Below are 25944 nucleotides of genomic sequence, written 5' to 3'. Positions count from 1 at the left end.
AATACGTACGGACAGTTGCAGCAGCGCTCCTCGAACTTGGCCACACAGATTCATTCCATTTCTTATTATGCCAGTCACTGTTTTTGCAGCCAACTACTGCACGCGTCTTTAATCACCATGATTCAAACCAGCATGATCTGAGCACAGTGCATTAGCGAAAACTCCATTGCATTTCTAACAGCTGATCGCACGCAAGCAAGGTAGAAGCGGTAATGGTTTCGTATTCTTGCGCTGTCGCTGAGGCCACGTGCGGCGCGCCGCCGAAAGCGCCATCTCGTTTCTCTAGAACAAACTGTTCCGCGAAAAGGGTCACTAAGGTAACCGAGGTGCCCGATTTCTATATCATATCATAAGAAGCCAACAAACAAGGACACCAAGGACAGCATAGGGGAAATTAGTTGTGGTTCTTAATTGAATTGAATAAATGACGAATAAATCTAAATGAAAGTGGATGAGAAACAACTGGCCAGAGAGGTGATATTCGAACCCACTCGGTTGCCTTTCTTCTCCTGGATATATATATATATATATATATATATATATATATTATTCGGTTCCATTTCTGCTCGTCATATATATATATATATATATATATATATATATATATATATATATATATATATATATATATATATTTTATTATCATAATTTTTATTAATTTATCATATCATAAGATGCCAACAAACAATGACACCAAGGTCAACATGGGGGAAATTACTTGTACTTACTAATTGAATTACAGAAATTATAAATTAACGGAAATGAAAACAGGATGAAAAAACAACTGCCCGTCGGTGGGGAACGAACCTACGTCTTCGCATTACGCGTGCGATGCTCTCACCATTGAGCTACCGCGGAGCCGTTTTCCCATCCACTTTCTGGGGTACTTATTTTACAGCGTAAGCTGTTGTGGGCTCATTCCAATAGCCGTTTCTGGTGGCGATGATGCCGCCGCCGCCCCGTAGCCGCTATCGCCGGAAATGCAAAAAAATAAAAGTACCCGCCGGGATCAAACCCAGGCCCGCTTCGTGGGAGTCGGATACTTTACCACTGAGCCACGCAAGCACTAGCTATAACGCCGAAGAAAAATTCCCTTTATACGCGCCCCGCGCCTCTGCGCCTGCGCGCATAGCGCGCAGGCGCGGACGACCCGAGCCTCCGCCAGTATGGTGGCGCCATTTAGTTAACGTGCCTGCAACCGCCGCGTGCGACGAGATGCGATTCAGACGCGATCCGATTCAGACGAGGCGCGCAATCAACGCTATCCCGATGTTAGATGTGCTCCACATATTCTGGGTACCCCTTCGGTACACGTTATGGCGTCTCCTCGCAAGGTACGAACCGCTGCTGAAAAAGCGAATCGTAGAGCTACGTACGCGGCTACAAACAGGCATCATTGGGCTCAGCAGACTGCTATGCAGAGCGCATTAGAAGCCGCAGCTCGCCGTCGACGCCAACGCCGGGCGGACAGTTCAGAGCGTTCTCGTCAAAATCGAGGCGAAGACACTTTGCCGCGAAGACCTTGTTGTGCGTGGTGCTGAGATTGGAGCTACTCTGGCGCTGCTCAACCAGCTTACGCTGTGACTGTGCTGCGTGTGCCGCGCAGGCCTGTGACTTTTTAGGGGCGAAGCTCCTTATAGCGGCACCCGTTCCGTCCCCGTCGTCGTAGTAGTAGTGTGTAACCAGTAGTGTGTAACCAGTCTGAGAAAAATGAGAAAAAAAACATGTGGTTGATCCCTCTTATATAGGAATCGGTATAGAACACGAAAGTGAAACGTGTCTTCACAGAAGTAGTGTAATGTTTATTGCACATTGATATATAATGTCTATTGGTGTTTTGTGGCTAAAGCGCCCTTAGGCGTTGATGCACCCACGCTGACGCCTGGTGGCACGTCTCCTCCATCACGACTACCAACGTCGATGACCATGAGCAACCGTCGTGCATATGGAAGCTGCACTACGCTGCACACGCTAGCACAACGCGAAAGACGAAGCACGTAACTGACACGCTAATACAACGCGCAAGACAAAGCACGTAACTGAATCGTCACCAAGTCAAATCAGCGCGTACAGCGCGTCGTAATTGCAGCCTCCGCGATCAACTTCAGAAACATTTTCAGAGCTAATTGCGGAGGCCACGCTCCGCTGTGCTGAGTACGGTGAACGCCACCTAGGTGGCGTTGGTAGTGCTTCTTGATGCCAGCGTCCCTTCGAATGCTGGCATCGAGGCGTCGTAGTGCTGAGACCACCGAAGCGTTCACTGTCGGTGCGCGTTAGTGTCATAATGCAGTACTTCTCTTTTCTGCTCGTAGGCGGCGGCACCGCCCCGAGCAAGAGCGCGGGTACACGGAGGAGTGTTAGATCGTGTGTAACCAGTCTGAGAAAAATGAGAAAAAAATTCCGAAGTTGTGTCCGTAGCGCGGAATCGAACCAGGGACCCCTCGCTTCCGAGCGCGCGGCGTTAGCCCACTACGCCACGAAGCGGACATGGACACACGCACCACGATGGCAATAAATACTCAACATTAACGAAAGGCCGCGTTTCTAGCGCGTTTCTAACGCGTTTGTGCTAGCGCGTTACGGCCCGTGTAAGAAGCTGGTGTAAGACGCTGTGGCCTCTCCGCCTTACCTTCAACGCGTTTCGAACGCGCTGCCCAAAGCGGTGGCAAGTCAAGTTCAAGGTAAGTGGTTCTTGAGGGAAAGGGAAAGGTTGGCGCTATCTTCTGCAGCCCTTGAGGGAGCACGGCTCAGCGTCAAGTTCAAGTCGAGGAGCGTTTATGAATACGGGGGGTATACTCTCTCAGCAGTCATGTGATGGCGTCGGCAAACGCGGTGCACGTTCCGGCATGTGTAAATGGCTGCGTAAGACGCTGTGGCCGCTCCCCCTTACTAGAGAGTACTGCACGTTTCTAACGTTTCTAGCGTCCCCTTAAGCGGGATATCCGATGATTCCCTCCGGAGCTTCGCCCACTCATCATCATTCACCCCGTGGATATGCTGTGATTTTTTTCTATTGCCGGAAGCGACCATCGAAGAGTGAGCCCTTAACAGCTCCGCGAAGTCTGAGCGCAGTCTGAGAACAGTGGTGCGAAGTCTGAGCAAACAGCGAAGTTGGCGGCCCTTCCCTAGCTTTCACTTGGCTTTTCATTAGCTTTAACTTGGTTCTCTGTTAGCTTTAACTTGTCCTTTTCATTAGCTTTAACTTGGTTCTCTCTCGAGCGTCGTCTTCTTCCACAGCTGGCACGTTGGTACCCCTCGGCGCAACCGCGCGAACGCGCTCGTGCCATTGCTTCCGCGTTCGTTGTCGTCGCCTTCTTCCACATTGGCTTCATTGCTGTTCATCATTCCAGCGCCGAAGGACTCTGTCTACCGGCCCCGACCTGGGTGGAGCCACCACATTGATTGGCGGGGCCTCCAGCCCCGCTTTAATTCTTTCTCCTCAGGACCTCAATAAAGTTCGTACTCACTCACTCACTCTTTCCAGTGTACAATTTCACTTCTCGTAGTGGGATGCATAGAGCTGCTGCCGACGCTTACCGCGTTTCCCCGCGTTCGCGCCCAACGCGCCCGGTGTCCGTCACTGCAGCCGATGTCTCTGGCGGCGGCTCGGCAGGTAAACTCGCGAGGCAAAGTGTGCCTCGGCGATTCGGCGACGCGGAACTATTGACCCTTTTCGCGGCGATCCCGTGGGCGCTGCCATGTTTGATCACGTGGTGACGCGTCCATTGCTTGCCTCAGCTGCCTCCGTTGCCTCCGTGTTTACAATGGGTGTACCTGACACCCAATGCGGCTCAGGAAACCTCTGTTTCAGAAGATATCACAGACGCTGAATGGGTGGACGACACGAAGGTTTGGCGACAACTTCAGGGACATGTAAAAGCGCTTTCGAAGCTGATTAAGCTTTAACCAAACGGCGCGAGCAGCGTATGTGGTGCTTGTTCTAAAAACGAGGCTAAAATGTATTCCAAGCTATCCGAGCTTTCCGCTGATGAATTGAATCAGGATCAGTGCGTCTTGCTATTTGAGCTTCAAGTACTTTGAAGCAGTTGTTTGTCACGTTTCCGACTCACTTAAGTTCGTCGGTGCGGTCGCTACCTGATTATTTTATGCCTGATCGCTCGCGGGTCTGCTCAGTTGCAATATATTTATTCTTGCTGCACACAAGTCTTGGAACGTAGCCGTTCTGTACTTTGCAATAGCTTGTAGCAAAGATGTATTATCGCTGGTAACTCACTCACTCCTGTGGACCGTCACGAAACATTCAGCTTCGACCATTCGTGTGCTGTCGGTGTAGTCGCTGTCACCCATGCCTTGGCACACGGATTCAAGTGTGCGCCCATTCACATATTCTTAATACGTTGGCGATCATAGAGTGTGCGTAAGCTTGCGTGCGAGTTGGGGTCGTTGTGTGTAGATGACATTAGCGAAGCTTACTATGCCAGGAAGCGGCGCAACTCCCTTTGTCATTGTTTACCGTGCGGTACTCACTCTTGCCGACGTTCCGGGGTTGAGGTATTTTCTTTGGAGGTTAGCGATACAACGCTGGCGGAGAAGTGTTTTGTTTTTTATCCACAATATCAAAAAGGGTCGGATAAAGGGGCTGTCCGTATGTAGCAGCGGTCCGTGAACTTGGTCACACATAGTCACTCTATTCCTTAATATGCCAGTCACTATTTGTGCAGCCACCTACTGCAGACGTCTTCAATCCACCGCTCCTCATCTTGCAGCATGAATTGAGCACAGTGCGTGATCGAAAAACCCAGTTGCATTTCCGACAGCTGATCGCACAGATATGACAGAAGCGGTAATGGTATCGTAGTCGTGCGTTTTCGCTGATGCAACGTATGGCGCGCCGCCGGAAAGCGCCATCTCGTTTTTCCGAGAACAAACTGCCCCGCGAAAATGGTCAATACACTCTGGAGTGACGTCATTGCCTAGCTTCACCCCCGCGCGGCTGTGGGGAGGAGCTAGGCAGAGCTACGACGGAGGAGCGAGCGGCGTTGCTGCGGAGCTTAGACAAGGCGTCCCTAGATGGCGCTGTGGCGGGAGCGACGGCAATGGCCAACTCCTACTACAAATGGCTGAAGATTTGCAACTAGAGATTGCGAACCTGGGGTCGTGCTGGGATGGACAGGCTACGTGGTGCGCCCGTGGCAGCTGCACGTCCATTGACTATGCCTGGTGTCCCCGCGCCTTGGTGCTCTGCTCCGGCGAATGGACATTGATGAGAAGGGCCTGTACAGTCTGGGTAGTGACCACAATCGCCTCCTACTTGAATTCAGTTACTCAGGCAGCCGGGGAGCTCGGGCCAGACGTCCACAAACACAGAGCACGTACCTACCGAGTAAGGCAGTCCAGGCTGTCATGGAGGATTGAGACATGCCCTTGGAGGAACGAGGCTACAACGTACGAGGAGTACATGTCTGCCCTGCTCTTAGTGATGGAGCGACATGTCGTCCGCGACAAACGGTCTACGCACGCTGTACGAAATCCGTGGTGGGACTCGGAAGTGAAGAGAGCATGGCAAGCACGCCGCGAGGCTAACCACCACCACAGATCGCTCGTCAGGGAGGGGCCCAGTGAGGCATGTTTGGCGGCTTGGACTGAGTATCTGCTCCTGAAGCATAGAGTCCAAGAGCTGGTACAAGCTAAAATCGCAAGGTACAATGTCGAATTCATGCGTTCCCTACGAGCGGAGGGAAAACCCGCTGGGCAAAAATTTCGGCGATGCGTCCAGGCCTTGGATCGGCCCAACCAGCTTCCAATTCAGCTAAAAAATGCCGTCACTGGCGACCCAATCAGGGAACCGGAAAAGCATCTCACTGAACACCTCAATCGACTATATGGGTCCGGGGTCGTGAGTGGGGACTGGAGAGCACAACAAGTCGTCAAGCGTGCCTCAGCGAGGTTGCGGCTTTGCGGGGACGCCGTCTCTAAGCCCAGAAGTGGAGTGGAAGGTCACTACACATGCAATCGACCACGCACTAGCGCATATAAGTGGCCGAACAGCTATGGGGCCAGACGGCCTGCCAGCCAGCGTGGTTAAAAGCCTTGACGAGGAGGCAAAAGAGCAACTTGCGTGCCTGCTAACAGAAATAATTAATTCCACAGGACTGGTGTCTCGGTAGAGTAACCTTCATTCCTAAGAAAGGTGGTCAAGCGGAACTCATCAAAGACTACCACCCGCTCACAGTCACAAGTGTGCTGCACAGGCTGTTTGCAAGAATACTGAAGGCATGGATCAGTGGATGGGCCGAGTCGAAACGCGTCCTTACCGATCTGCAGAACGGTTTCCGCCCAAACCGGCGGCTGGAGGACAACCTGTTCATCCTCACCCAGTGCACAGCAATCGCCGGGTTGGAACAACTCTCCTTATTATGTTGCTTTTTAGACGTCGATGGAGCCTACGACAACGTCCCCCATGCTCCACTTTTTATTGCGATAGCAATTATATGGACACTTCAACCGGATTTCTGCCGTCGGCGTCGCCGTCGCCGTCGCCGTGAGGTTCCGTATAGATAAAATCTTCGCCGCGCGCCGTATGCCCCAGCGGAAGCGTGCGGGGACGCGCGCTATCACGGAGAGCGAACGCACTCAATCTCCCACGCGCAAGCAAGGAAGCGGAAAGCCAGCGCCGGAGGGAGCAGGGGGGGGGGGGGGGGCACTTCTCTGCCAACAACCGCGCTCGTCGCTCGTCCGCACAGTCTATTATCTCTCCCACGCGCACGCAAGGAAGCGGGAAGCCAGCGCCGGAGAGAGCGGGAGGGGGGGGGGGGGGGGCGCACTTCTACGCTGCCAACAACCGCGCTCGTCGTTCGTTCGACCGCACCGTCTCTTATCTCCACACGGCTCTGACCTTTATGCGCCGTGCATTCGCCGCTCAGTTTCCGTTGAAGCGATAGACCGCACGTACCTTCGCCCGCTGCCAGCGTTTTGACAGTCGTTGGCTGCAGTCATTCAGTGTGATCTATTCATGTTTGTTTGTGTGCGCTCACACCACGCTTGTTCATTCAGTTAGTAATAGTCGGGCCACATTTTCCAACGCACGCTACACATGCAATGCTGCCCAGATCGGCAGTGCAGCACTACAGGTGTGTCCCTCCGCACGCGCTGCCCACGGTAAGCGCTTCTCATCAACACCACCGTTTCACACGCGCCTTCTCGTGGTCATCGAGTCTCTCTTCATGTCGGTCTACTTACGCCGCAGCACACCTGCTTACTTAATCAGCTCATGTTTACTACAATTCATATTGCTACCAAGGCCGCTCACCTTACTTCGTATGACATTGCTGTGTTGCTATCGCATTCATTGCTTCGCCCTTAGGGCGAAACTGTGACATTTTTTTACTGCTTGGCGGAGAAGGGACTGCCCGGACCGCTTCTGTCTACCATAAGGCGCCTGTATTCGGATAACGTGGTCATTGGCAAATTCGGATCGGTACAGTCCGACCCCGTCAGGGTCATGAGGGGATTGCGCCAGGGATGCCCGTTGTCCCCGCTACTGTACATCCTGTACGTGACCAGCGTCGAGCAGAAACTTCTCAGCTGCGGCCTCGGCTTCAGGTTGCGGTATAATGCGGCTGGTGTCAATGACAATTGCAAATTACCAGGCCTGGCCTTTGCTAACGACCTGGTGTTGATGGCAGAGTGTCCACAAGACCTTCAGGCGCTGATTGACATCTGCCACGCCGAGATAACACGCCTTGGGCTCCGCTTCAGCTGCAAGAAAACGGCGATTGTTCACCTCTCGGGACCAGGTACAGACGAAGCCACCATACGGCTGGGTGATGCAAGAGTGTCAACATGCCCAGCGTATAAATGCGTAGGGGTGCAGCTATCAAGCGACCTAGACCTCTATGGCCAACACGAAACCAGCCTTCGACAGAAAGTGCTTCGTGCCCAGTGCGTCCTCCGTCGACGGATTCTGTGGGGTTGCAACTGGCACCAGATGGTGCGCGACCTATGGAAACTGGTGCATGTGCCGCTGGTAACTTTCGCGAATGCCGTGGTTTGCATGTCGGCGCCCACGCGGGAGTGGTTTGAACGGAGACAGCACGAAGTTGGCCAGATAGCTCTCGGATGCCATGGCGCCGTGGCAAACGAGGCTATACAAGGCGACCTAGGGTGGTCAAGCTTTGAGGCGCGCGAGGCAATCAGCAAGATCGCTTACCGCGGCCGACTGCTCTGTATGCCTCGTGAACGATGGGCGCGGCGTGTGTTGGACTACCTGTCTGCGACCTGTCTGCGCACGCCATGGGTGAGGCGTATTTACCACATCGAAAGTAAATACGGGTTCTTTAACTGTCCACTCAGTGCAGACACATCGGCGGCGTGGGCGCACCGGACACGGCAGCGAGTGAAGTGTGAAGAGGCAGCGCAGTGGCAGCGGGCGATGGCGGCGAATTCGACGTTGGCCGTCTACCGCCAACACAAGCAGGAGATCTCAGCGGTGTACTTCTACGACAACGCCTTAGGGAGCAAGCTGCTCTTCGAGGCACGAGCCGGCGCCCTCCGCACGTTAGCTCGCCAAAAAAGAATTAGTGACGGTCCCCAGTGGGTGGTGTGCCGTGAGTGTGGTGTGCTGTGTCCCCAGTGTGGTGTGCCGTGCACTTCTACTCTACCAACAACCGCGCTAGTCGCTCGCCGCACCGTCTCTTATCTCCACACGGCTCTGACCTTTATGCGCCGTGCATTCGCCGCTCAGTTTCCGTTGAAGCGATAGACCGCACGTACCTAAGCCCGTTGCGGCGTATGTGCTTGCTGCCAGCGTTTTGACAGTCGTTGTCTGCAGTCATTCAGTGTGATCTATTCATGTTTGTTTGTGCGCGCTCACACCACGCTTGTTCATTCAGTTAGTAATAGTCGGGCCACATTTTCCAACGCACGCTACACATGCAATGCTGCCCGGATCGGCAGTGCAGCGCTACAGGTGTGTCCCTTCGCACGCGCTGCCCACGGGAAGCGCTTCTCATCAACACCACCGTTTCACACGCGTCTTCTCGTGGTCATCAAGTCTCTCTTCATGTCGGTCTACTTACGCCGCAGCACACCTGCTTACTTAATCAGCTCACGTTTACTACAATTCATATTGCTACCAAAGCCGCTCACCTTACTTCGTATGACGTTGCTGTGTTGCTATCGCATTCATTGCTTCGCCCTTAGGGCGAAACTGTGACACTTTTTTTGTTCGCGTGCGTTTCATGAGCTTGTGCTTGGGTATTGTCGCCACGGGCCCTCGACAAAGGTGGTAGCGGCCTTCTGAGGGGCGTTTGAAATGGGTATAAAATGCTTCGTTCCGAACCGTAATTCTGGATACCGGACTTGTGCGGAGCGCGTGCCTTTATTCAAAGCGCCGTCCGACAGCGATCGTCTAGAGCAGAGGCGCCATGCAAATCTGAGGGCAGACCGAACTGTAATGCCTACCGACCATGTCTGCGCCAAGAATTTTTCAGAGGATACGATATCGACGGCATATTACGCGGAGCTCGATAAAGCGGTGCTACTTGAAGCGCCAAAGAGCCGTGTTCTGTCTGCAAATGCAGTTCCCACCTTATTTCCGAACTGTCCAAAGAACCTCACACGGTCAAATAAACCTCGAAAGCCGCTGCGGAAGAGAGAACCTCCTGTGTGCCACAGTAGTTTGTGCAAATTTTGCTGCATGTACAAGATATATACTTGATGTCTTAACGATCATGCACCAACATTTAAATATATGCAAATGTCACGTAGCTGGACAGAACCAAGGTAATATTTGCCGTCGCCTGGAGATACTCAGATTATTTTTTTGCATTCCGTCAAATTACATATTTACATAATTGATTAATCAACTTTGCTAATGCTATAATTGGATAAAAAGTGTGAAAGAGAGAATTGTACAGCGACATGGAAAACTCCCGATACAGCTTTCTGTTGCTCAATACCTGATACATAGAACTGTTTTCCGAGCGTGAACGAAACCCGCGAATACACACAAAATTGCCGCGTGACTGGCCGCTCGAGGCACTTTGCGTGTATTGGTGGGCTTCTTTCACTCTCGGAAAAACACTTCTACGTAGCGCGTATTGAGCAACAGAAAGCTGTATCGGGAGTCTTTCATGTTGCTCTACAAATTTCTCATTGACACCTTTAATTTAAATATAATATGTGAGAAGTTGAATAATTATTCAGACGAATAATGTAATTAGGCGGAATGTAAAAAAATAATCTTAGTATCTCGAAGGGACGGTAACAACCTTACTATGGTTCTGTCCAGCTACGTGACATTTGTATATTTTTAAATCTTTATGCGCCCTGTATAATACTGCTGTTTTCTGTGCAGATGTGTGCCTGATTTTCAAGTTTGTTGCATCCTGGCTACTGAATTTTTTTTTTACTATGCGCGTGCGGTGTATATTACGCGCTTGCATGTCTTTATTCAACATTTTTCCATTGTGGGAGTGTATGAGAGCGTAAGCTTCTGGTATTGTTATCCCTTATTAAACTTATCGAGCTGCTTCATGCACAATTTTTTTCGTATTGTGTTTTTGCTAAAAAAAATAAAAATAAAAGGTCTATGAGATTATTGTGTGGTGGGTGTAAGTGCATTTGTGGACAGGCTGTAGCATGCATTGTCAAATACACTTCCATTGGCACATTCTCATATGTAATTTAAGAAACAAGAAAGTTACCTCCTTTTTTTTTTTTTAGATCTTGCAAGAGCCACTCAGTCCTCAATGGACGAAAGCCAAATGAATAATATATGTTAAGTGGAATTGGAATAAAAAAGGCACTTTCTCAGATTTTCATCAGTAAACTGTATTAGTGATGCTGTAATCCAAGATAAGACACCTGCCTTCGTCCCGCCTAATGAATTCCCATTTGAAAGTTTTTACATAGCTGATGTGCATTCTCAACATAAGTTCTAGCCATCAACAGTCACTTTGCTCTAGTTCGTTGCATGTCGCAAGCTTGAGCCATTTTGAATTCGCGCAGCGATGCTTGAACGGTTTTCTGAGTGTGAATGGAAGCAGCGATAAGCATGAAATACAACATTTTCCGGTGCAGTTACTATTTTCTACTGATCGAGGGATAGCACGTGGGCTAAAGCTTTTATTTTTTTATTTTTATTTTTTATTTTTTTTATTTTTTTGTGCTTGGATGAACGGCTAGACCGGACGAAACAAATTGTGCACGCGAGCGTAACTTGAGTGGGCTTTGAGTGCTGCCCGATTGATCCGTGTTCACGTCATTCACGCCCTGCACAAGGAACCTTCATGTTAGCGAAGCATTAAGCCTGGTATACTTATCCTATAATCTGAAATACCAAATTTAATTCGCGCTTTGAGTTTTACTCACTCCACTATGAACGAAAATTTAGGGGAGGCAGAGCAATGTCAAGCCGCCGGCGCTGCTAAGCTGGATGGATGGATGGATGCTATGAGCGTCCCCTTTGAAACGGGATGGTGGGTTACGCCACCAAGCTCTTGTTAATATTGCTACGCGAGAGACATTCATCCTGGGGCAGACGACGAAGAAGACGGTTCTCTCTGGTGCTGGTGGCTGTCCACCATCTTGGCTACTGTGTCTCTCTCATACTGTAAATACAGTGTAAATAGTCCCGCCTTGTGCCGTTTTACGTAACATCTTTTTGGTGGAGGTGCTGGGTAGTTCCCTGTTTCGATCACGGAGCTTCGCAACGGCCGCCTCATCACGCTTGCGACCATGTCAGTCGGTGCAGGCACATCATCTTCACCCCCTGCCCCTCCCGTCGCTCCGACCTACATCGTTCTGCCTCCTGCTCGTGATCCTGGCGTATTTTCCGGCCAGGATGGGGTTGACGTCGACAAATGGCTCAACCTTTACGAACGGATCAGCGCCGGCTACAGGTGGGACCCGACCCTTATGCTCGCCAACGTGCTTTTTTACCTCGAAGGCCCACCGCGGGTGTGGTTCGAGACGAACGAGGCGGAAATTACCAGCTGGGACACTTTCAACGAGAAGATCCGTGACCTTTTCGGTGACAGCACTGGTCGGCAGCTTGCTGCGCGGAATGAACTTGCAACTCGTGCACAAACATCCTCCGAGTCATACGTCTCGTACATTCAGGACGTTATTGCTCTTTGCCGCCAGGTTGACGAGCACATGTCTGAGTCCGAGAGGGTTTCTTATGTGCTCAAAGGTACCGCCGACGATGCTTTTAACCTGCTCGTCTATACCAACGTTGATACCGTCGACACAATCATCAAAGAGTGCCGGCGGTTTGAACACGCGAAGAGCCGCCGTATTACCCGGAAATTCACCCGGCTGCCCAATACGGCTGCAACTTCATCGTGTGATGCCGTTCGCCAGCCGCCCACCTGTGACCACGTTACTCGCATTGTTCGTCGCGAGATTGAAGCCGCCTGTCCTGCACCTATTCAACCCCCCGTGTTTACAACCCACGCCAGTGACCCATCGCAGCCATCGGTGTCCCTCATCCAAGCTGTCGTCAGGCAGGAGTTTGCTAATCTTGGCCTTCCATCAGCGTGCCCACTGACTCGTCCTGACGCTCGGCCTTATTCCTCTGGATCCACTCGACGCTCCTACACCTCTCCCGGCTCCTTCCGCAATCCTGCGGAATGGAGAACGCCCGACGATCAGCCCATCTGCTGCTCCTGCCATCAGGCCGGGCACATTGCTCGTTATTGCCGTCGCCGTTGGACCTACGTATCTCGCCAGACCTCCATGTACCCTATTCCTTTCAGACGTCCAGCCGCTGGTTCCCCTACTTACTACTCGTCGTCCTCCCACGAGCCTCTTCCATCTGACGCCACTGCTCCTGTTCGCCGCTTCTCCCGCTCCCCGTCGCCGCAACGCCGCCAATCCCGCTCTCCGCAGCCTCGCCGCTTTTCGTCGCCGTCCTTCTCTGGACGATCGCCGCAGGAAAACTAGATAGTGCAGCTTATGGAGGTGAAGCTGCAATGCATCGTCCCCTGCAAATCCTCTACTGACGCTCCCCACTCACCATAGCCTTCTTGAAGTCAAAGTCGACAATGTTCCTGTGACCGCCCTCATCGACACTGGCGCACACTTGTCTATTATGAGCGCCTCTTTACGCCGCCGCCTGCAGAAGATTATGACGCCGTCTACGACACAGACAATACGTGTTGCCGATGGTGGTGCTGTTCAAGTGATCGGAATGTGCACCGCCCGTGTCAGCATTGCCGGTCGTCACACTGTTGTCCTTTTTGCCGTCCTTGCTCACTGCCCCCATCACCTTGTCCTTGGCCTTGACTTCCTTTCGGCACACTCGGCCTTAATTGATTGTTCTTCTGAAACGCTCTGCCTCGATCTTCCTCTTGTATCAGATGCCTGCGATACGCCCGTCAGCCGCTTAAGCCCCACCGATTTTGTTCGCCTACCACCGCGAGCCGTCACGTACGTGTGTTTGTCATCGACCCCTCCCGTTCCTGACGGCGACTATATCGTCTCTCCGATTACAGACGTCCGCCTGACGCGCAATGTTACTGTGCCACATACCATCGCCACATTAGTTGATAACTGTGTGTTTCTCCCGCTACTAAACTTTGGTCTGACCCCCCAAGTGTTGCCCCACAAGATGTCGCTTGCCCACCTCACCGCGATAACAGACTATGACGTCGAGGTTGTCGCCATAACTGCACCTGCGGAAGCTGCAGTTTCCCCGTCACCAAGTTCCGACGACAGCATTTTTCGCAACATTATTGGATCAGACCTTTCGCCTGACCAGGCCGACGCTCTTTGCCGGGTTTTGGCCTCATACAACGACATTTTCGACATTCGTGATCGACCCCTGAGCCAGACTAAGATTGTCGCCCACCGTATCAACACTGGCGACTCTTTGCCCATTCGCCGTCGACCTTACCGTGTGTCCGTATCAGAGCGCGAAGTGATTCAAAAAGAGGTGGCTAAAATGCTTGCGAAGGACATCATCGAACCATCTTCTAGTCCTTGGGCCTCTCCCGTCGTATTAGTAAAGAAGAAAGACGGTTCCTGGCGTTTCTGCATTGATTATCGGCACCTCAACAAAATCACCAAGAAGGACGTGTACCCTCTTCCACGTATCGACGACGCCCTCGACTGCCTCCATGGTGCCACCTTCTTTTTATCCCTGGACCTTCGATCTGGCTACTGGCAAATCGCTGTAGACGACCTGGTTCGCGAGAAGACCGCCTTCGTGACCCCTGACGGCCTTTACCAATTCAAGGTCATGCCTTTCGGTCTCTGCAACGCACCAGCCACGTTTGAGAGAATGATGGACACACTGCTTCAAGGATTTAAATGGTCGACGTGTTTATGTTACCTGGACGACGTGATAATTTTCTCCCCCACTTTCGCAACACACCTTGAGCGGCTTTCGACCATTCTAGCAATCTTCCGACGAGCTGGCCTCCAGCTAAATTCCTCGAAGTGCCACTTCGCCCTTCGTCAAATTACTGTCCTGGGCCACCTCGTTGACGCTTCCGGTGTCCGACCGGACCCAGCAAAGATACGCGCTGTCATGAACTTCCCCGTTCCACGGTCTGTCCATGACGTTCGTAGCTTCGTGGGGCTTTGTTCCTACTTTCGCCGTTTTGTGAAAAACTTTGCGGCGCTCGCACGTCCACTCACTGACCTTCTCAAACAATCCGTCCCGTTTTGTTGGGGTCCTCTACAAGCTGACGCCTTCTCTGAGCTCCACCTATTCCACCTATTCTTGCCCATTTTGACCCAGCTGCTCCCACGGAAGTGCGCACAGATGCTAGTGGTCACGGCATCGGTGCAGTTTTAGTCCAAAACCAACAAGGCGTTGACCGTGTTGCTTCACGACGGACCAACTGCTGGTCACCTTGGTGTGTCCCGCACGTACGACCGTGTCCGGCGCCGCTTCTTTTGGCGCGGTCTCGCCCGGTCTGTTCGACGTTACGTGACCTCCTGCGACAAATGCCAACGTAGGAAACGTCCTGCCGCACCCTCGGCTGGACTGCTTCAGCCGCTCTCCCTCCCGACCGAACCATTCTTCCGGGTTGGTTTGGACCTTCTCGGTCCTTTTCCTGAGTCACGATCCGGCAACAAGTAGGTCGCCGTTGCTATCGATTATGCGACCAGGTATGCAATCACTCGAGCGCTCCCCACCAGCACTGCTACTGACGTTGCCGATTTCTTGCTCCACGATGTTATTCTGCACCATGGCGCCCCTAGCCAATTGCTCACAGATCGAGGCCACGCATTTTTATCACGAGTAATCGACGATCTCTTGCGCTCCTCCTCAACGCAGCACAAGTTGACCACTGCCTACCATCCCCAAACAAATGGCCTCACCGAGATACTAAATCGCACCCTCACGGACATGCTCTCGATTGATTGATTGATTGATTGATTCTGGGGTTTAACGGGCCAAAACCAGTTCTGATTATGAGGCACGCCGTAGTGGAGGGCTCCGGATTAATTTTGACCACCTGGGGTTCTTTAACGTGCACTACAACGCAAGCACACGGGCGTTTTTGCATTTCGCCTCCATCGAAATGCGGCCGCCTCTCAATGTATGTTTCATCTGACCACAGTGACGGGGACCTGGCGTTACCTTACGTGACTTTCGCGTACAATTCCTCGCGTCACGATACCGCCGGTTATTCACCCTTTTATATGCTCTTTGGCCGTGAACCAACGTTACCGATGGACACCCTTCTACTGGCTGCTGCCGCGCCGCTTAGCGAATATGCACGTGATGCCATCGCTCGTGCCGATCACGCTCGTCAGATCGCCCGCTCTAGGCTGTTGGCCTCGCAAGCGACCCAGAAGCGCATCTATGACAGCCGGCATCGCGACGTTCGCTTCTCACCCGGTGCCTTAGTTCTCCTGTGGTGTCCATTCCGCCGTGTTGGCTTATCCGAGAAGTTGCTATCTCGATACACGGGTCCTTACCGAATCGTCCGCCAGGTCACGGACGTCACCTACGAGATTGTTCCCGTCTCTCCGACTTTACCGCCGGCGATCGCTCCCAGTGACATAGTTCACGTTAGCAGACTGAAAGCCTACCGCCTTCCTCCTAACGACAATGTGTGAAGTGCGCCGGGACGGCGCTTGCACCGCCGGGGGTAATGCTACGCGAGAGACATTCATCCTGGGGCAGACGACGAAGAAGACGGTTCTCTCTGGTGCTGGTGGCTGTCCACCATCTTGGCTACTGTGTCTCTCTCATACTGTAAATACAGTGTAAATAGTCCCGCCTTGTGCCGTTTTACGTAACAATATTTTGCCTAACGTCCTACCTTTATTTTTGAGAAACACACAAATACAAAGAATTCCAGGTATCAACCTCTTTGAACCATTACTGGGAACTCTGTTTCTGTACGTCTTCGTTGTTTGTGGTCTCCCTACTTTTCTGCCACCAAACCTCCAACCGCCTCTTACTAATCTCTACAGCTGACATGTTTACTTTACCCTTGCTATCCCTGAACCCAAGCACTTCAAGGAGGTTAGAGGAGCCTAGACTTGCAGCTGGGTAGATTTTTTCACATTCCAATAAAACATGTTCCACCGTTTCTCTAGCCTTACCGCAGCAAGCACATGCGGCTCCATCCTTGGTGTACTTCGCTTTATAACTGCGCGTTCTAAGACATCCTGATCTCGCTTCGAAAAGTAAGGAGCTTCCCTTTGAGTTATCATAAATTGTTTATTTCCTGATTTCCCTTTTTTCTTTGAGTTAGTTAGTCATAGCAGGTTTCTTTTCCATTTCCGCCACCCATAACCTTGTCCCAGCCGCTCTCACTTTGCGTTTGACGTTCTTTGTTGCCATGTTGCTGGCCATACCAGTCGCATATTTGCTGGTAAGCTTCCTAGTTCTTTTCCTTCACTGTGAGTCAATGTTTTGCCTGTACAAATAGCTGAATACTCTTGCACCCCATCTACTTTCTTCCATTTTCCTCAGTCGTTCTTCAAAATCAATTTTACTCTGAGCCTCCCTTGCTTCAATATTTGTCCAGCCCATATCACCCTGCACAGCTTCATTAGTACTCTTACCGTGGGCGCCCAACGCGAGGCATCCCACTGACCTTTGGTTGCCATCGAGTCCTGATTGTACTCCTGACTTCAAGCAAACAACCGCATTTCGAAATGTGAGCCCTGGTACCATTACACCTTTCCACATACCCCGGAGCACCTCGTACCTATTGTATCTCCATAGCCCCCAGTGTTTCATTATGGACGCATTTCTCTTCCTTTTTGCTGTTGTTGTTTTCTCCTGTGTCTCCAGATATCTATCGCCTTCGTTTATCCATATACCAAGGTATTTGTATTCTTTTACTCGAGGTATTTCCTGGCCCTGAATCAACACTGTCTGTTCACTGTTTTCATTGAATACCATAAAACCTGATTTTTTAACGATACATTTGAATCCTAACTTCTCACATTCTTCTCCACAGATATCAGCCAGACGTTGCATATCACTTTGCTTGTTAGAAAGCAACACAATGTCGTCCGCATAAAATAAACCTGGAAGCTGCTGCTCAACTGTTGTGCCGGCTTGTTTGTGTGAGAGGTTAAACCCAATATTGAATCCTTCTAGCGCTCGTTCCATCCTTACCACGTACATCGTAAACAACAGCGGGGATAAAGGGCAGCCCTGTCTCAGTCCCTTGTTGATATCAACTTTATTCTCGCTCGTCATCCCTTCCCATTCAACGCAAACAGTATTTTCTCGGTAAATCTCCCTCAATAGCTGTATAAAGTCGTTGCCTATACCTTCCCCTTCTAGAATATTCCACAAAATGCTGCGATCTACGTTGTCATACGCTCCGGTAATGTCTAGAAAAGTCACATATAGTGGTCTCCTTTCTTTTCTGGATATTTCAATACACTGAGTAAGGACAAATAAGTTATCTTCGAGCCGCCTACTGATTCTGAAGCCATTCTGAAGTTCTCCCAATATGCCGTTATTCTCTGCCCATTCTTGCAGCTTCAATTTAATCGCCTGCATTGCTAACCTGTATATTACCGATGTAATGGTCAGCGGTCAATAAGAGTGAATTTTATCTTTTTCCCCCTTACATTTATAAATTAATTTCATCCTACTTTGTCTCCAACTGTCTGGTATTCGCCTATGTTGTAAGCATTTTGCTACTGCTTTCAACAGAGCTTCCTTACTTTTTGGTCCTAGCTCATTAATCAGTCTAACGGGAACCTCGTCTAAACCTGTGGCTGTGCGTTTAGGAATTTTCTCTTCAGCTTTCTTCCAGTTGACATTACTCAGCACCAACTCCTTTTCCGTCTGGTTTTCGTTCATTCTATTTGTTTCCTCAGAAACCACCTCGCCATTGCCCTGATATGATTCGGCTGTTATTTTTCGAACATACTTCAATGCCGCGTCCCCTTCCAGTTTATTTCCATCTTCGTCAAGGATATGTCGCTGTACTGTTCCCAACTTGCCTAATACATTAATGTGGTTCCAAAATATTCTAGGTGCGGCCTTTTTTTTCGCACGTATTTCTGAAAACCAACGTTCACTTTCACCTTTAATCTTTGCTTGAAATAATATTTGAACCATGTTTTGTTGTTTTTTTCGCGATATATTTCCCATTTTCTGTCTATTTCATCCTGCGGCAACTATGAATTTTTTGCCTGTCTGTGTTCTCGTGATGCTTTCTTTCGTTCGTCGATCGCCTCCCGTATCTCCCTGTTCGACCAGCTTTGCGGCTTCCTTTTTCCTTTCCAACAAGCATGTTGCCTCTCTTTCCTGATTTCTTTCGTCATTACACTTACAAGCTCACCATATTCCCACTCCTTGCTTGACCATTTGTCAAGTTCTTTTCGACTCTTGTGGCTATATTTGCTATTTGTTCATCGTTCAAATTTGGACTGGTCATTCTTCGTTGCTTGCTCTCTTTCCCAACTACATATCCCATTTTCAAAATGATGCGTTTATGGTCACTCCCTATGCTGCTATCCCATTCCACGTCAATGACCATTTCTTTCAGCTTATCATAAATTCCTTCTGTCATCAGACAGTAATCGATGGCTGATTGTATATTTCTGCCTTCCCATGTGATCTGGCCATCACATTTTGGCCCCGTGTTCACGATAACGAGGGCATGTTACTCACAGAGATCTAGCATTAACCTCCCGTTGTTGTCGGTATATAACCATCTAGATCCTGTATGTGGGCATTCATGTCACCCAACAGGATAATTTCGCCCTCCATTCCGAAACTCTTAATATCCGCACTTAGGCATTTCACTAACTCTTCATTCTTTTCTTTGCAATTTTCCCTGTCCATAAATACGTCACTCCCAGCCAAGTTTTCTTTCCACTGACTGTGCCTGATATCCAAAGGTGCTCTTGACACTTTGAATTTACTCTTTGCCACTTGGACCTCTGATGTATGAGCATTCCCAACTCCCCCTCCCTTTCTTTCCAATTTGGTTCGGTTGCACCCTTCCCAAACGTAATTCTCAATCATTGGTGGCTCTTCTAAGTCTCTAAGGTGCGTTTCTATAAACGCGTGCACACCTATTTGTTCGCTATTTAACTGCTCCTCAATCTCTAACCACTTTTATTTTCTTCTACCGCCCTGCATGTTTATACAGGGTGTCCCAGCTATCACGCAGCACGATTTAAAAAAAGATTAACGGCGTTACGCGAAGCAAACCTAGTTCGTATTGTTTCCAGTACAGTGGAGTAGCAGCCGGTAATTTTTTTATTACTGATATTTAATTAATTGTAATAATTATCTAACTCGAGAAGTACTGTCCTAATCATCAAAGTGTCAATGAGAAAGTTGTAGAGCAACACGAAAAATTCCCGATACAGCTTTCTCTTGCTCAATACGTGCTACATAAATGTGTTTTTCCGAGTGTGAAAGAAGCCCGCGAATACACGCAGAATTGCCGCACGACTGGCCGATCGAGGCACTTTGCGTGTATTTGCGGGCTTCTTTCGTGCTCGGGAAAAACAATTTTATGTAGCACGTATTGAGCAACGGAAAGCTGTAACGGAATTTTTCGTGTTGCTCTACAACTTTCTCATTGACACTTTGATAATTAGGACAGTACTTCTCGAGTTAGATAATTAATTACAATTAATTAAATCTTAGTAACGAAAAAAATACTGGCGGCTACTCCACTGTACTGGAAACAATATGCACAAAGTTTGCTTCGCGTAACGCCGTTCCTCTTTTTTAAAATCGTGCTGCGTGATAGCTGGGACACCCTGTATAACCTATTGCACAGCGAGCTCTTTCCTTTCTCGTTTTTATATTGCTACCGGTGCTGTTAGTCAGAGGTTGCCCTAAGGGACCTTCTTCATTACTACTTACTCTGGCGTCCTTAGCGCCCGTGGGCCCCCAAAAAAAGCAATTGCACGACCAGCGAGTCGCCAGCCCACTCACGTCCAAGCCTGTGATCGAAGTGGATTCCGTCTCTTTGAAAGCCACCTTACCTTCTCACTTCCCTGTTGACTTCCACAACCTCGAAACCTTTCTCTCGGCTCATTTGCCAAATCGCCTCATTAGTGGCCGCAACTGGTGTTTGTACGTTAATGTCACGTACAGGTACCTCCGGCACAGTGCATATCACAATCTGCACCCGAGGAGACACCTCGCGTAAGTTTTCTACACCCTTTGCCAAACGCTGGGCTATTTCCGCCCCTTTCCTACTCAGCACGTCATTTAGGCCGCCCGCTACTATGACAAGGTTGCATGCCTACGCATTCTCCGCGAGCTTTTCTCTAGCTCGCTCCATGACATCGGCCAATGTTCTCCCTGGAAACGTCCCTACCGCCACTCTATTGTCGCCTTTCACCCGCTCCACAATTGCCGCTGAGCACCTCGACAGATTGGAGTCACCAGTGATTATGACCTTTTCCCTCTCCCCTCCTGTCGAGGTCTCACCCTGCTTTCCTTTTCCATGTCCGCGTGATTCGGATTTGACACAAGGCATTGACCCCTGTGTTTCTGCTCTCCCTTCACTGCAGCGTCAATGTCGGTGACCCTCCTTCCAGCATGTTCCACGAATTCTATGTGCTTTGTGGGCACTTCCGGTCCTGTCTCGCCGGGAGCCGGGGTTTCATCGTCACTACCATTTTCGTTCGTAATGGCAGCCCTGTCCAATTTTTCCTCGGCTGCTTGGAGTCTTCCTTCCACTGCCTTCCGTGCATCACGTTCCATATTGATTTCATTTCGCAGCTCTGCGATTCGATTCACAAACTCAATTTGGAAATCCTCCATTTTCTTTAGGATCGCATCGACATCACAGGGTGTGTCGATTGGCTCAGTTTCCACGCTATTCTCGTCAGTCCCCTCGTCTACCTTGAGAGACCCCCCGCACCCTGCTCGCCTTCCCGCCCTTTTCGCCATATGTTGCACTTGGCATTCTCAAATGCTATCACCGAACCTTCCGAAGTACGCACCTACAAAAGGCCGATACGCACAGAACCTAAAATCTTAAAATGCCAGAATTTATTTATCCGCAATTTATCACAAAGTATCAGCACAAAAAGTCGAGCAAACTTAATTCATGACACGTGGACACACTCTGATTGTCCTACAAAAGCAATATTCTCGATTCAAATACACACACGCTAAAAGACGTACCACGCGGTCGCCCGTGTTGAAAACATGTCAGGGAACGACGTTCTGACTGTCCTAAAAAATGAAATACACCCGATACACACACGAAGAAGGAAAAAAACAATATCTGATAGCCCTGCCACTTCCAACCTATTTAAATCTAAAAAAAAAAAAAAAAAACAGCAAGTCTAACAGCAGAAGCAAGCTCAAAGCATGCACGAAAAAAAACTTGTTTTCGTCGCCGCCACGGAGCCCCGGATAAACACGTCCTACACCACGACTGTCCACTGCCAAACGGTCAGCTGGGACCGCTGACCGCGGCGCCATCTATCGGCTCGCAGCAGAGCTACTCGGTGCGCCCGCGCGCTGCCGAACATAATCTGGACGCTTGCGCGCGCGCAGTGTCAACACCTAAATGTTCTTACATCGTGGTTGCTAGGCAACGCCCGTGACGTCGTCGCCAGGCGGAGGAGTTTTGTACGTGCACCACCGGATTACCTCCAGCTTAAATTAACAGCTTCGCTGTTAATATTTTGTTTTACAAGGCGTCTTGCGTCTGCTTTCTAGAATTGTATATTGAAAAAAATTGAGAAAGGCTCGGTTTTCAACATTCCCCTCAATGTTGCCTAGAACCAAAGTACAGCGAAACAGCATCAGAATTGGATGACGCTTAAGCTTCGCCTTTAAGAGTGGAACGAGACAGCATTCAAAGATCCCTGGCTGCTTATCAGGCTTTTTTCTCGTATATTCAAATTACAATCCGACGCTATCATGTCTGTAGATTGTAGTTAAGTCGTACATTGCAATTTTTCTGACGGATTTTACTTTGAGAAATTCAATTTTTGTTGACTAACTCCTTGCGCCAGGTGGAGGGCCTGTGGGGTCGGGGTGTTTCGGGATGAATTTCTGCGCCACGGATGCCACGGACGCCGATACTTACGCCGACGCCGGATTTTCTGCGTCACGGGGCCCTTAACTCTATCGCGTTAATATCGCGCTATTGAAGCGCCGATGTCGCTTAGCACGCATCAGCAGTGTTCTACCTGTGCGAGCCTAAACAGAAACCGTACGTTGGGTTCAGTTTCTCATACCAGCCGCTTTCTGCGTTACAGTCAGTTCCGCCACTGGGCTCTTTGTGAGTCTCCGCATTTTAAGTATGTTTTAAGTTAGAAACCCTCCGCTGGAGACTCCCTTCGAGCGATCACTGGCCTCCCAGACACACGAAGATACAGGATTTGCATCGCTACGCTAAACTTCCCTCCCTCGAGGTGACGCTTGCAGTAAGACGTACGGCACAACAACGAAACGAGACGGACCGCCACCAACGTTGGAAGACGCATCTTGCGAATGTAGGACGAGTGGATGTGACCCCAACTACCCTGATTACCGCCTTGGGAAGACATGCTGATTACGCGGCCTAAACACCTACTCGGAAGATGAGACAAGGGCCGAGACGCGAACGAGAGGGAGGTGCGCGAGTGCGATGACCCCAACGTCCCGGCGACAACAATTTATACGCCAGTGCTACTTGTAATGGCGACACCCTAGAGACGACGTTAGCTGTGGTCACCCCCGATGAGTCGTACCAAGTATCTCAAGCCGACACACAAACCACGAACCCACCAGTACTCAACTGGAGCTCCATTGCGGGTGGATGGCGTCATTAGTTATACACAATGAAGCGGCACGCGCCCTCTGAACACAACATAGAGACCGCACTATACTGTGCGACAGCGCTGAGGCCATCATGCGGCTACAGGGACCGAGTCCCTCCTGGTTCACTTTCTGATTTGATCAAGAGGGAATTCAAATCGCTTCAAGAATGACGTGACCTTAGAGTCCGTATTGATTGGGTTCTGGGGCATGCTGGCAGCATCGGAAACGAGGCGGCCAACGTGTTTGCGAGCGCGCGAAACCGCATGCACCGTTCGTTTCCGTGCCGCCCGGTACCATCTCCAGTTGACTTAGACCCAGTGGGCCTCGTAGCACAGGAGAAGCAGATAATAAATAAGGCTTTACGGGACACAATCCCACACAACGAGCACACCCTGCCGAAAGGCCTGCCCAGAGGTGCGAACGTACTTATCTACAAAGCCCACACCGGAACTGCCCTATCCGAGGACGTGCAGCACAAGTGTCGCTCCAGTATTATGGTGGCCGTGCGAAACGACGACACAGAAGACGGCACTGCGACCTAAGCCAACCCACCGGATCTCTGTCCGTACTGCAACGATACCGACTTCAAGCAAGACATAAAACACCTTCTGTGTGATTGCGAGGGCCGTCGTCCCCTTCGAGAGAAACACGCCAGGCTGGCGCAGTCTTACGCGGCTTGGACAACACGCCCTGACTCCGGGCGCGCCAAGGGAATGCTACTCTCCCGCGTGTCACAAATCGCGTGTCACAAATCGAATCTGAGAGGAGCCCTGCTACGCCTCTCAACCCCTCCGCCTTCACCCGCTCCCCACCTAGGCCGCAGGCCAATCCTATTTTTTCCTAATAAAGATTTTTCATTCATTCATTTATTTGTGCGTGCATTGCATGTACATGTCAGACAACTGAACGCACACTCAATCGCAACGACGGCCACTTTCCACGCGTGTACGCACGGTGTTTACGTCACGTCTTGAAACATGCATAGTCAAATTTTGTTCTCGTGCATCCTCATTGTGAACAAGGCTCACGCGCGAGGGCCGAAACGTCGTTTAATTTCTTATTCTTATGGTCGGCGTCCAACTTTCTCAAATACTTACTATATGCGTTCATTGTGAGTGCGGGTCTAGAATTGGGTGCGTGCCACGGGACCATTGCGCCCTCTACTCTAAGTGTCGAGCATGTCGACGCCAAGAAGGGGCGTAAATTTTGCTGAACGGACGCGTAAACGGTGTGCCGCAAAACGGAAACTTATACTTGCCCGCAAACGAGGGCAGCGAGCCAACTTTGAAAGCGACCAACACGAAGCACGTCTCGCCGAGAGACAAGTGTTCTCTTCGACGCCATAATATAAAATAAACATCTACACGGAGCCTCGGGAACGAGACGAATTACTCAGACGCCTCGTGCACTCCTTTGATGAGCATGTTCACCAACGTAAGCGCGGACGTCGATAAACTTATGCATAAACATTGCGCGAACCTTCGCTCCACATAGATTCCAGTACGTGCGTCGGATCTGCCTAATTATTCCTTACGATTTAGGAACAGAACTCGTAAAAGAACTCCTACACAAATGTGTGCGCCATGACTCAAGGGGTTCATCTTATTAAGTATTTACTGAAATTTTTGTGCGTCTGCACTTCTCTCACAATTGGTCATGTAATCTACAGTTTTATTTTTTCTGTCCTTAGTCATTATTGCAGTATGAAATCAATAATTTATTAGGCTTCTTCTAGACACACTACCGTGATTACTTTGTGTACGACGCTGTGTAGATGCTGTTCCTTATAGCCATATTCTCGTTTTGCATGTGCAGTTATGTTCTGTTTTATCTATTGGTTCTATAATTCTATACTTGATCAAGTGCAACGCCAGTTTTGTGTGGCACGTGTTCATTTGATTTTCTTTATTTCTCTCGTGCACATGCGCTTGAAAAAATCATGCTATTTAAGTGAATTTGGCAATTCTTCACTTTAATAGACGCAGAACGGGGAAAATTACAGGTCACCCTCTTCCCTCGTCGGTTTGTCCGGTGTCCTGTGTCGCATGCTGGTTTTGTTTGTATCTCATGAAATTGGGGCATCGATGCGTCCGCATCTTCGCCATTGTTACGAATGGCACGGTCTTTTGCCAATTGTTGCTACATAATGTCGTTTATCAAATTGGCTGTAGTTCGATCGCTTAGTCGTATAACTGGGTATTTTAGCAGCGGATATAACGCAGTCAACGTGCCTACAGCGATAGTTCTCTTTGCAGTCACCAGGACGCCCTCGACCAGTGCTGCGTGGGCGCCAACGATGATGCGCAGCGCCGCCCTTCTGTGCACCGTGGCTGCCTTTACCAGCGTTGTGGCTCAAGGCCCCTCAGTGGGACCATCTATTGCGCAAGCGGAGAAGCGAGTGCAAGAATTGGCACAAATACTTGCTGACGTCAAAAGTAAATAAATGAGTTTTGTTTAGTTTATTTGTAGTTTATCAGAGCAACTAATGCCCATGGGTTATCAGTATGTCGAATCTCTCTCCCTACTACTGCAATGTTTTGAAATGAACGCATTCAGAGGAACAAAAATTATCCCCGGATAACTTTTGTTTTACAGTATATGATTTTGTTTTTGTAGCCGTGCTTGCTTTATGTTAAATACCCAACGCTCCTTCAATGAAGCATTAGAAGGTTAGAAGATAAATTGCGTATATGGTTTTTCGATGAGTCATCGTGTGTTTCTCTTATCAAGCGCTGCTGGAAGACAAGAGC

At 50.0% G+C, this 25944-nt stretch overlaps 1 protein-coding gene across 2 annotated transcripts in view; it reads left to right on the top strand.

The window, feature by feature from the left end:
* The window catches only part of LOC119443012 (techylectin-5A), a 73216-nt gene that overhangs the window by 34908 nt on the left and 12364 nt on the right, over positions 1-25944 (top strand). For both annotated transcript variants that reach the window (XM_049662513.1, XM_037708119.2), the window contains exon 2: positions 25450-25629. In XM_049662513.1, coding sequence (XP_049518470.1) covers positions 25450-25629 — 180 coding nt within the window. The remainder of the gene's footprint in view (positions 1-25449; positions 25630-25944) is intronic.

Source organism: Dermacentor silvarum, chromosome 2 (assembly GCF_013339745.2).
Source record: "Dermacentor silvarum isolate Dsil-2018 chromosome 2, BIME_Dsil_1.4, whole genome shotgun sequence".
NCBI lineage: Eukaryota > Metazoa > Arthropoda > Arachnida > Ixodida > Ixodidae > Dermacentor > Dermacentor silvarum.
Note: the sequence above shows the minus strand (reverse complement) of the source record. Positions and strands in the feature narration are given on the sequence as shown.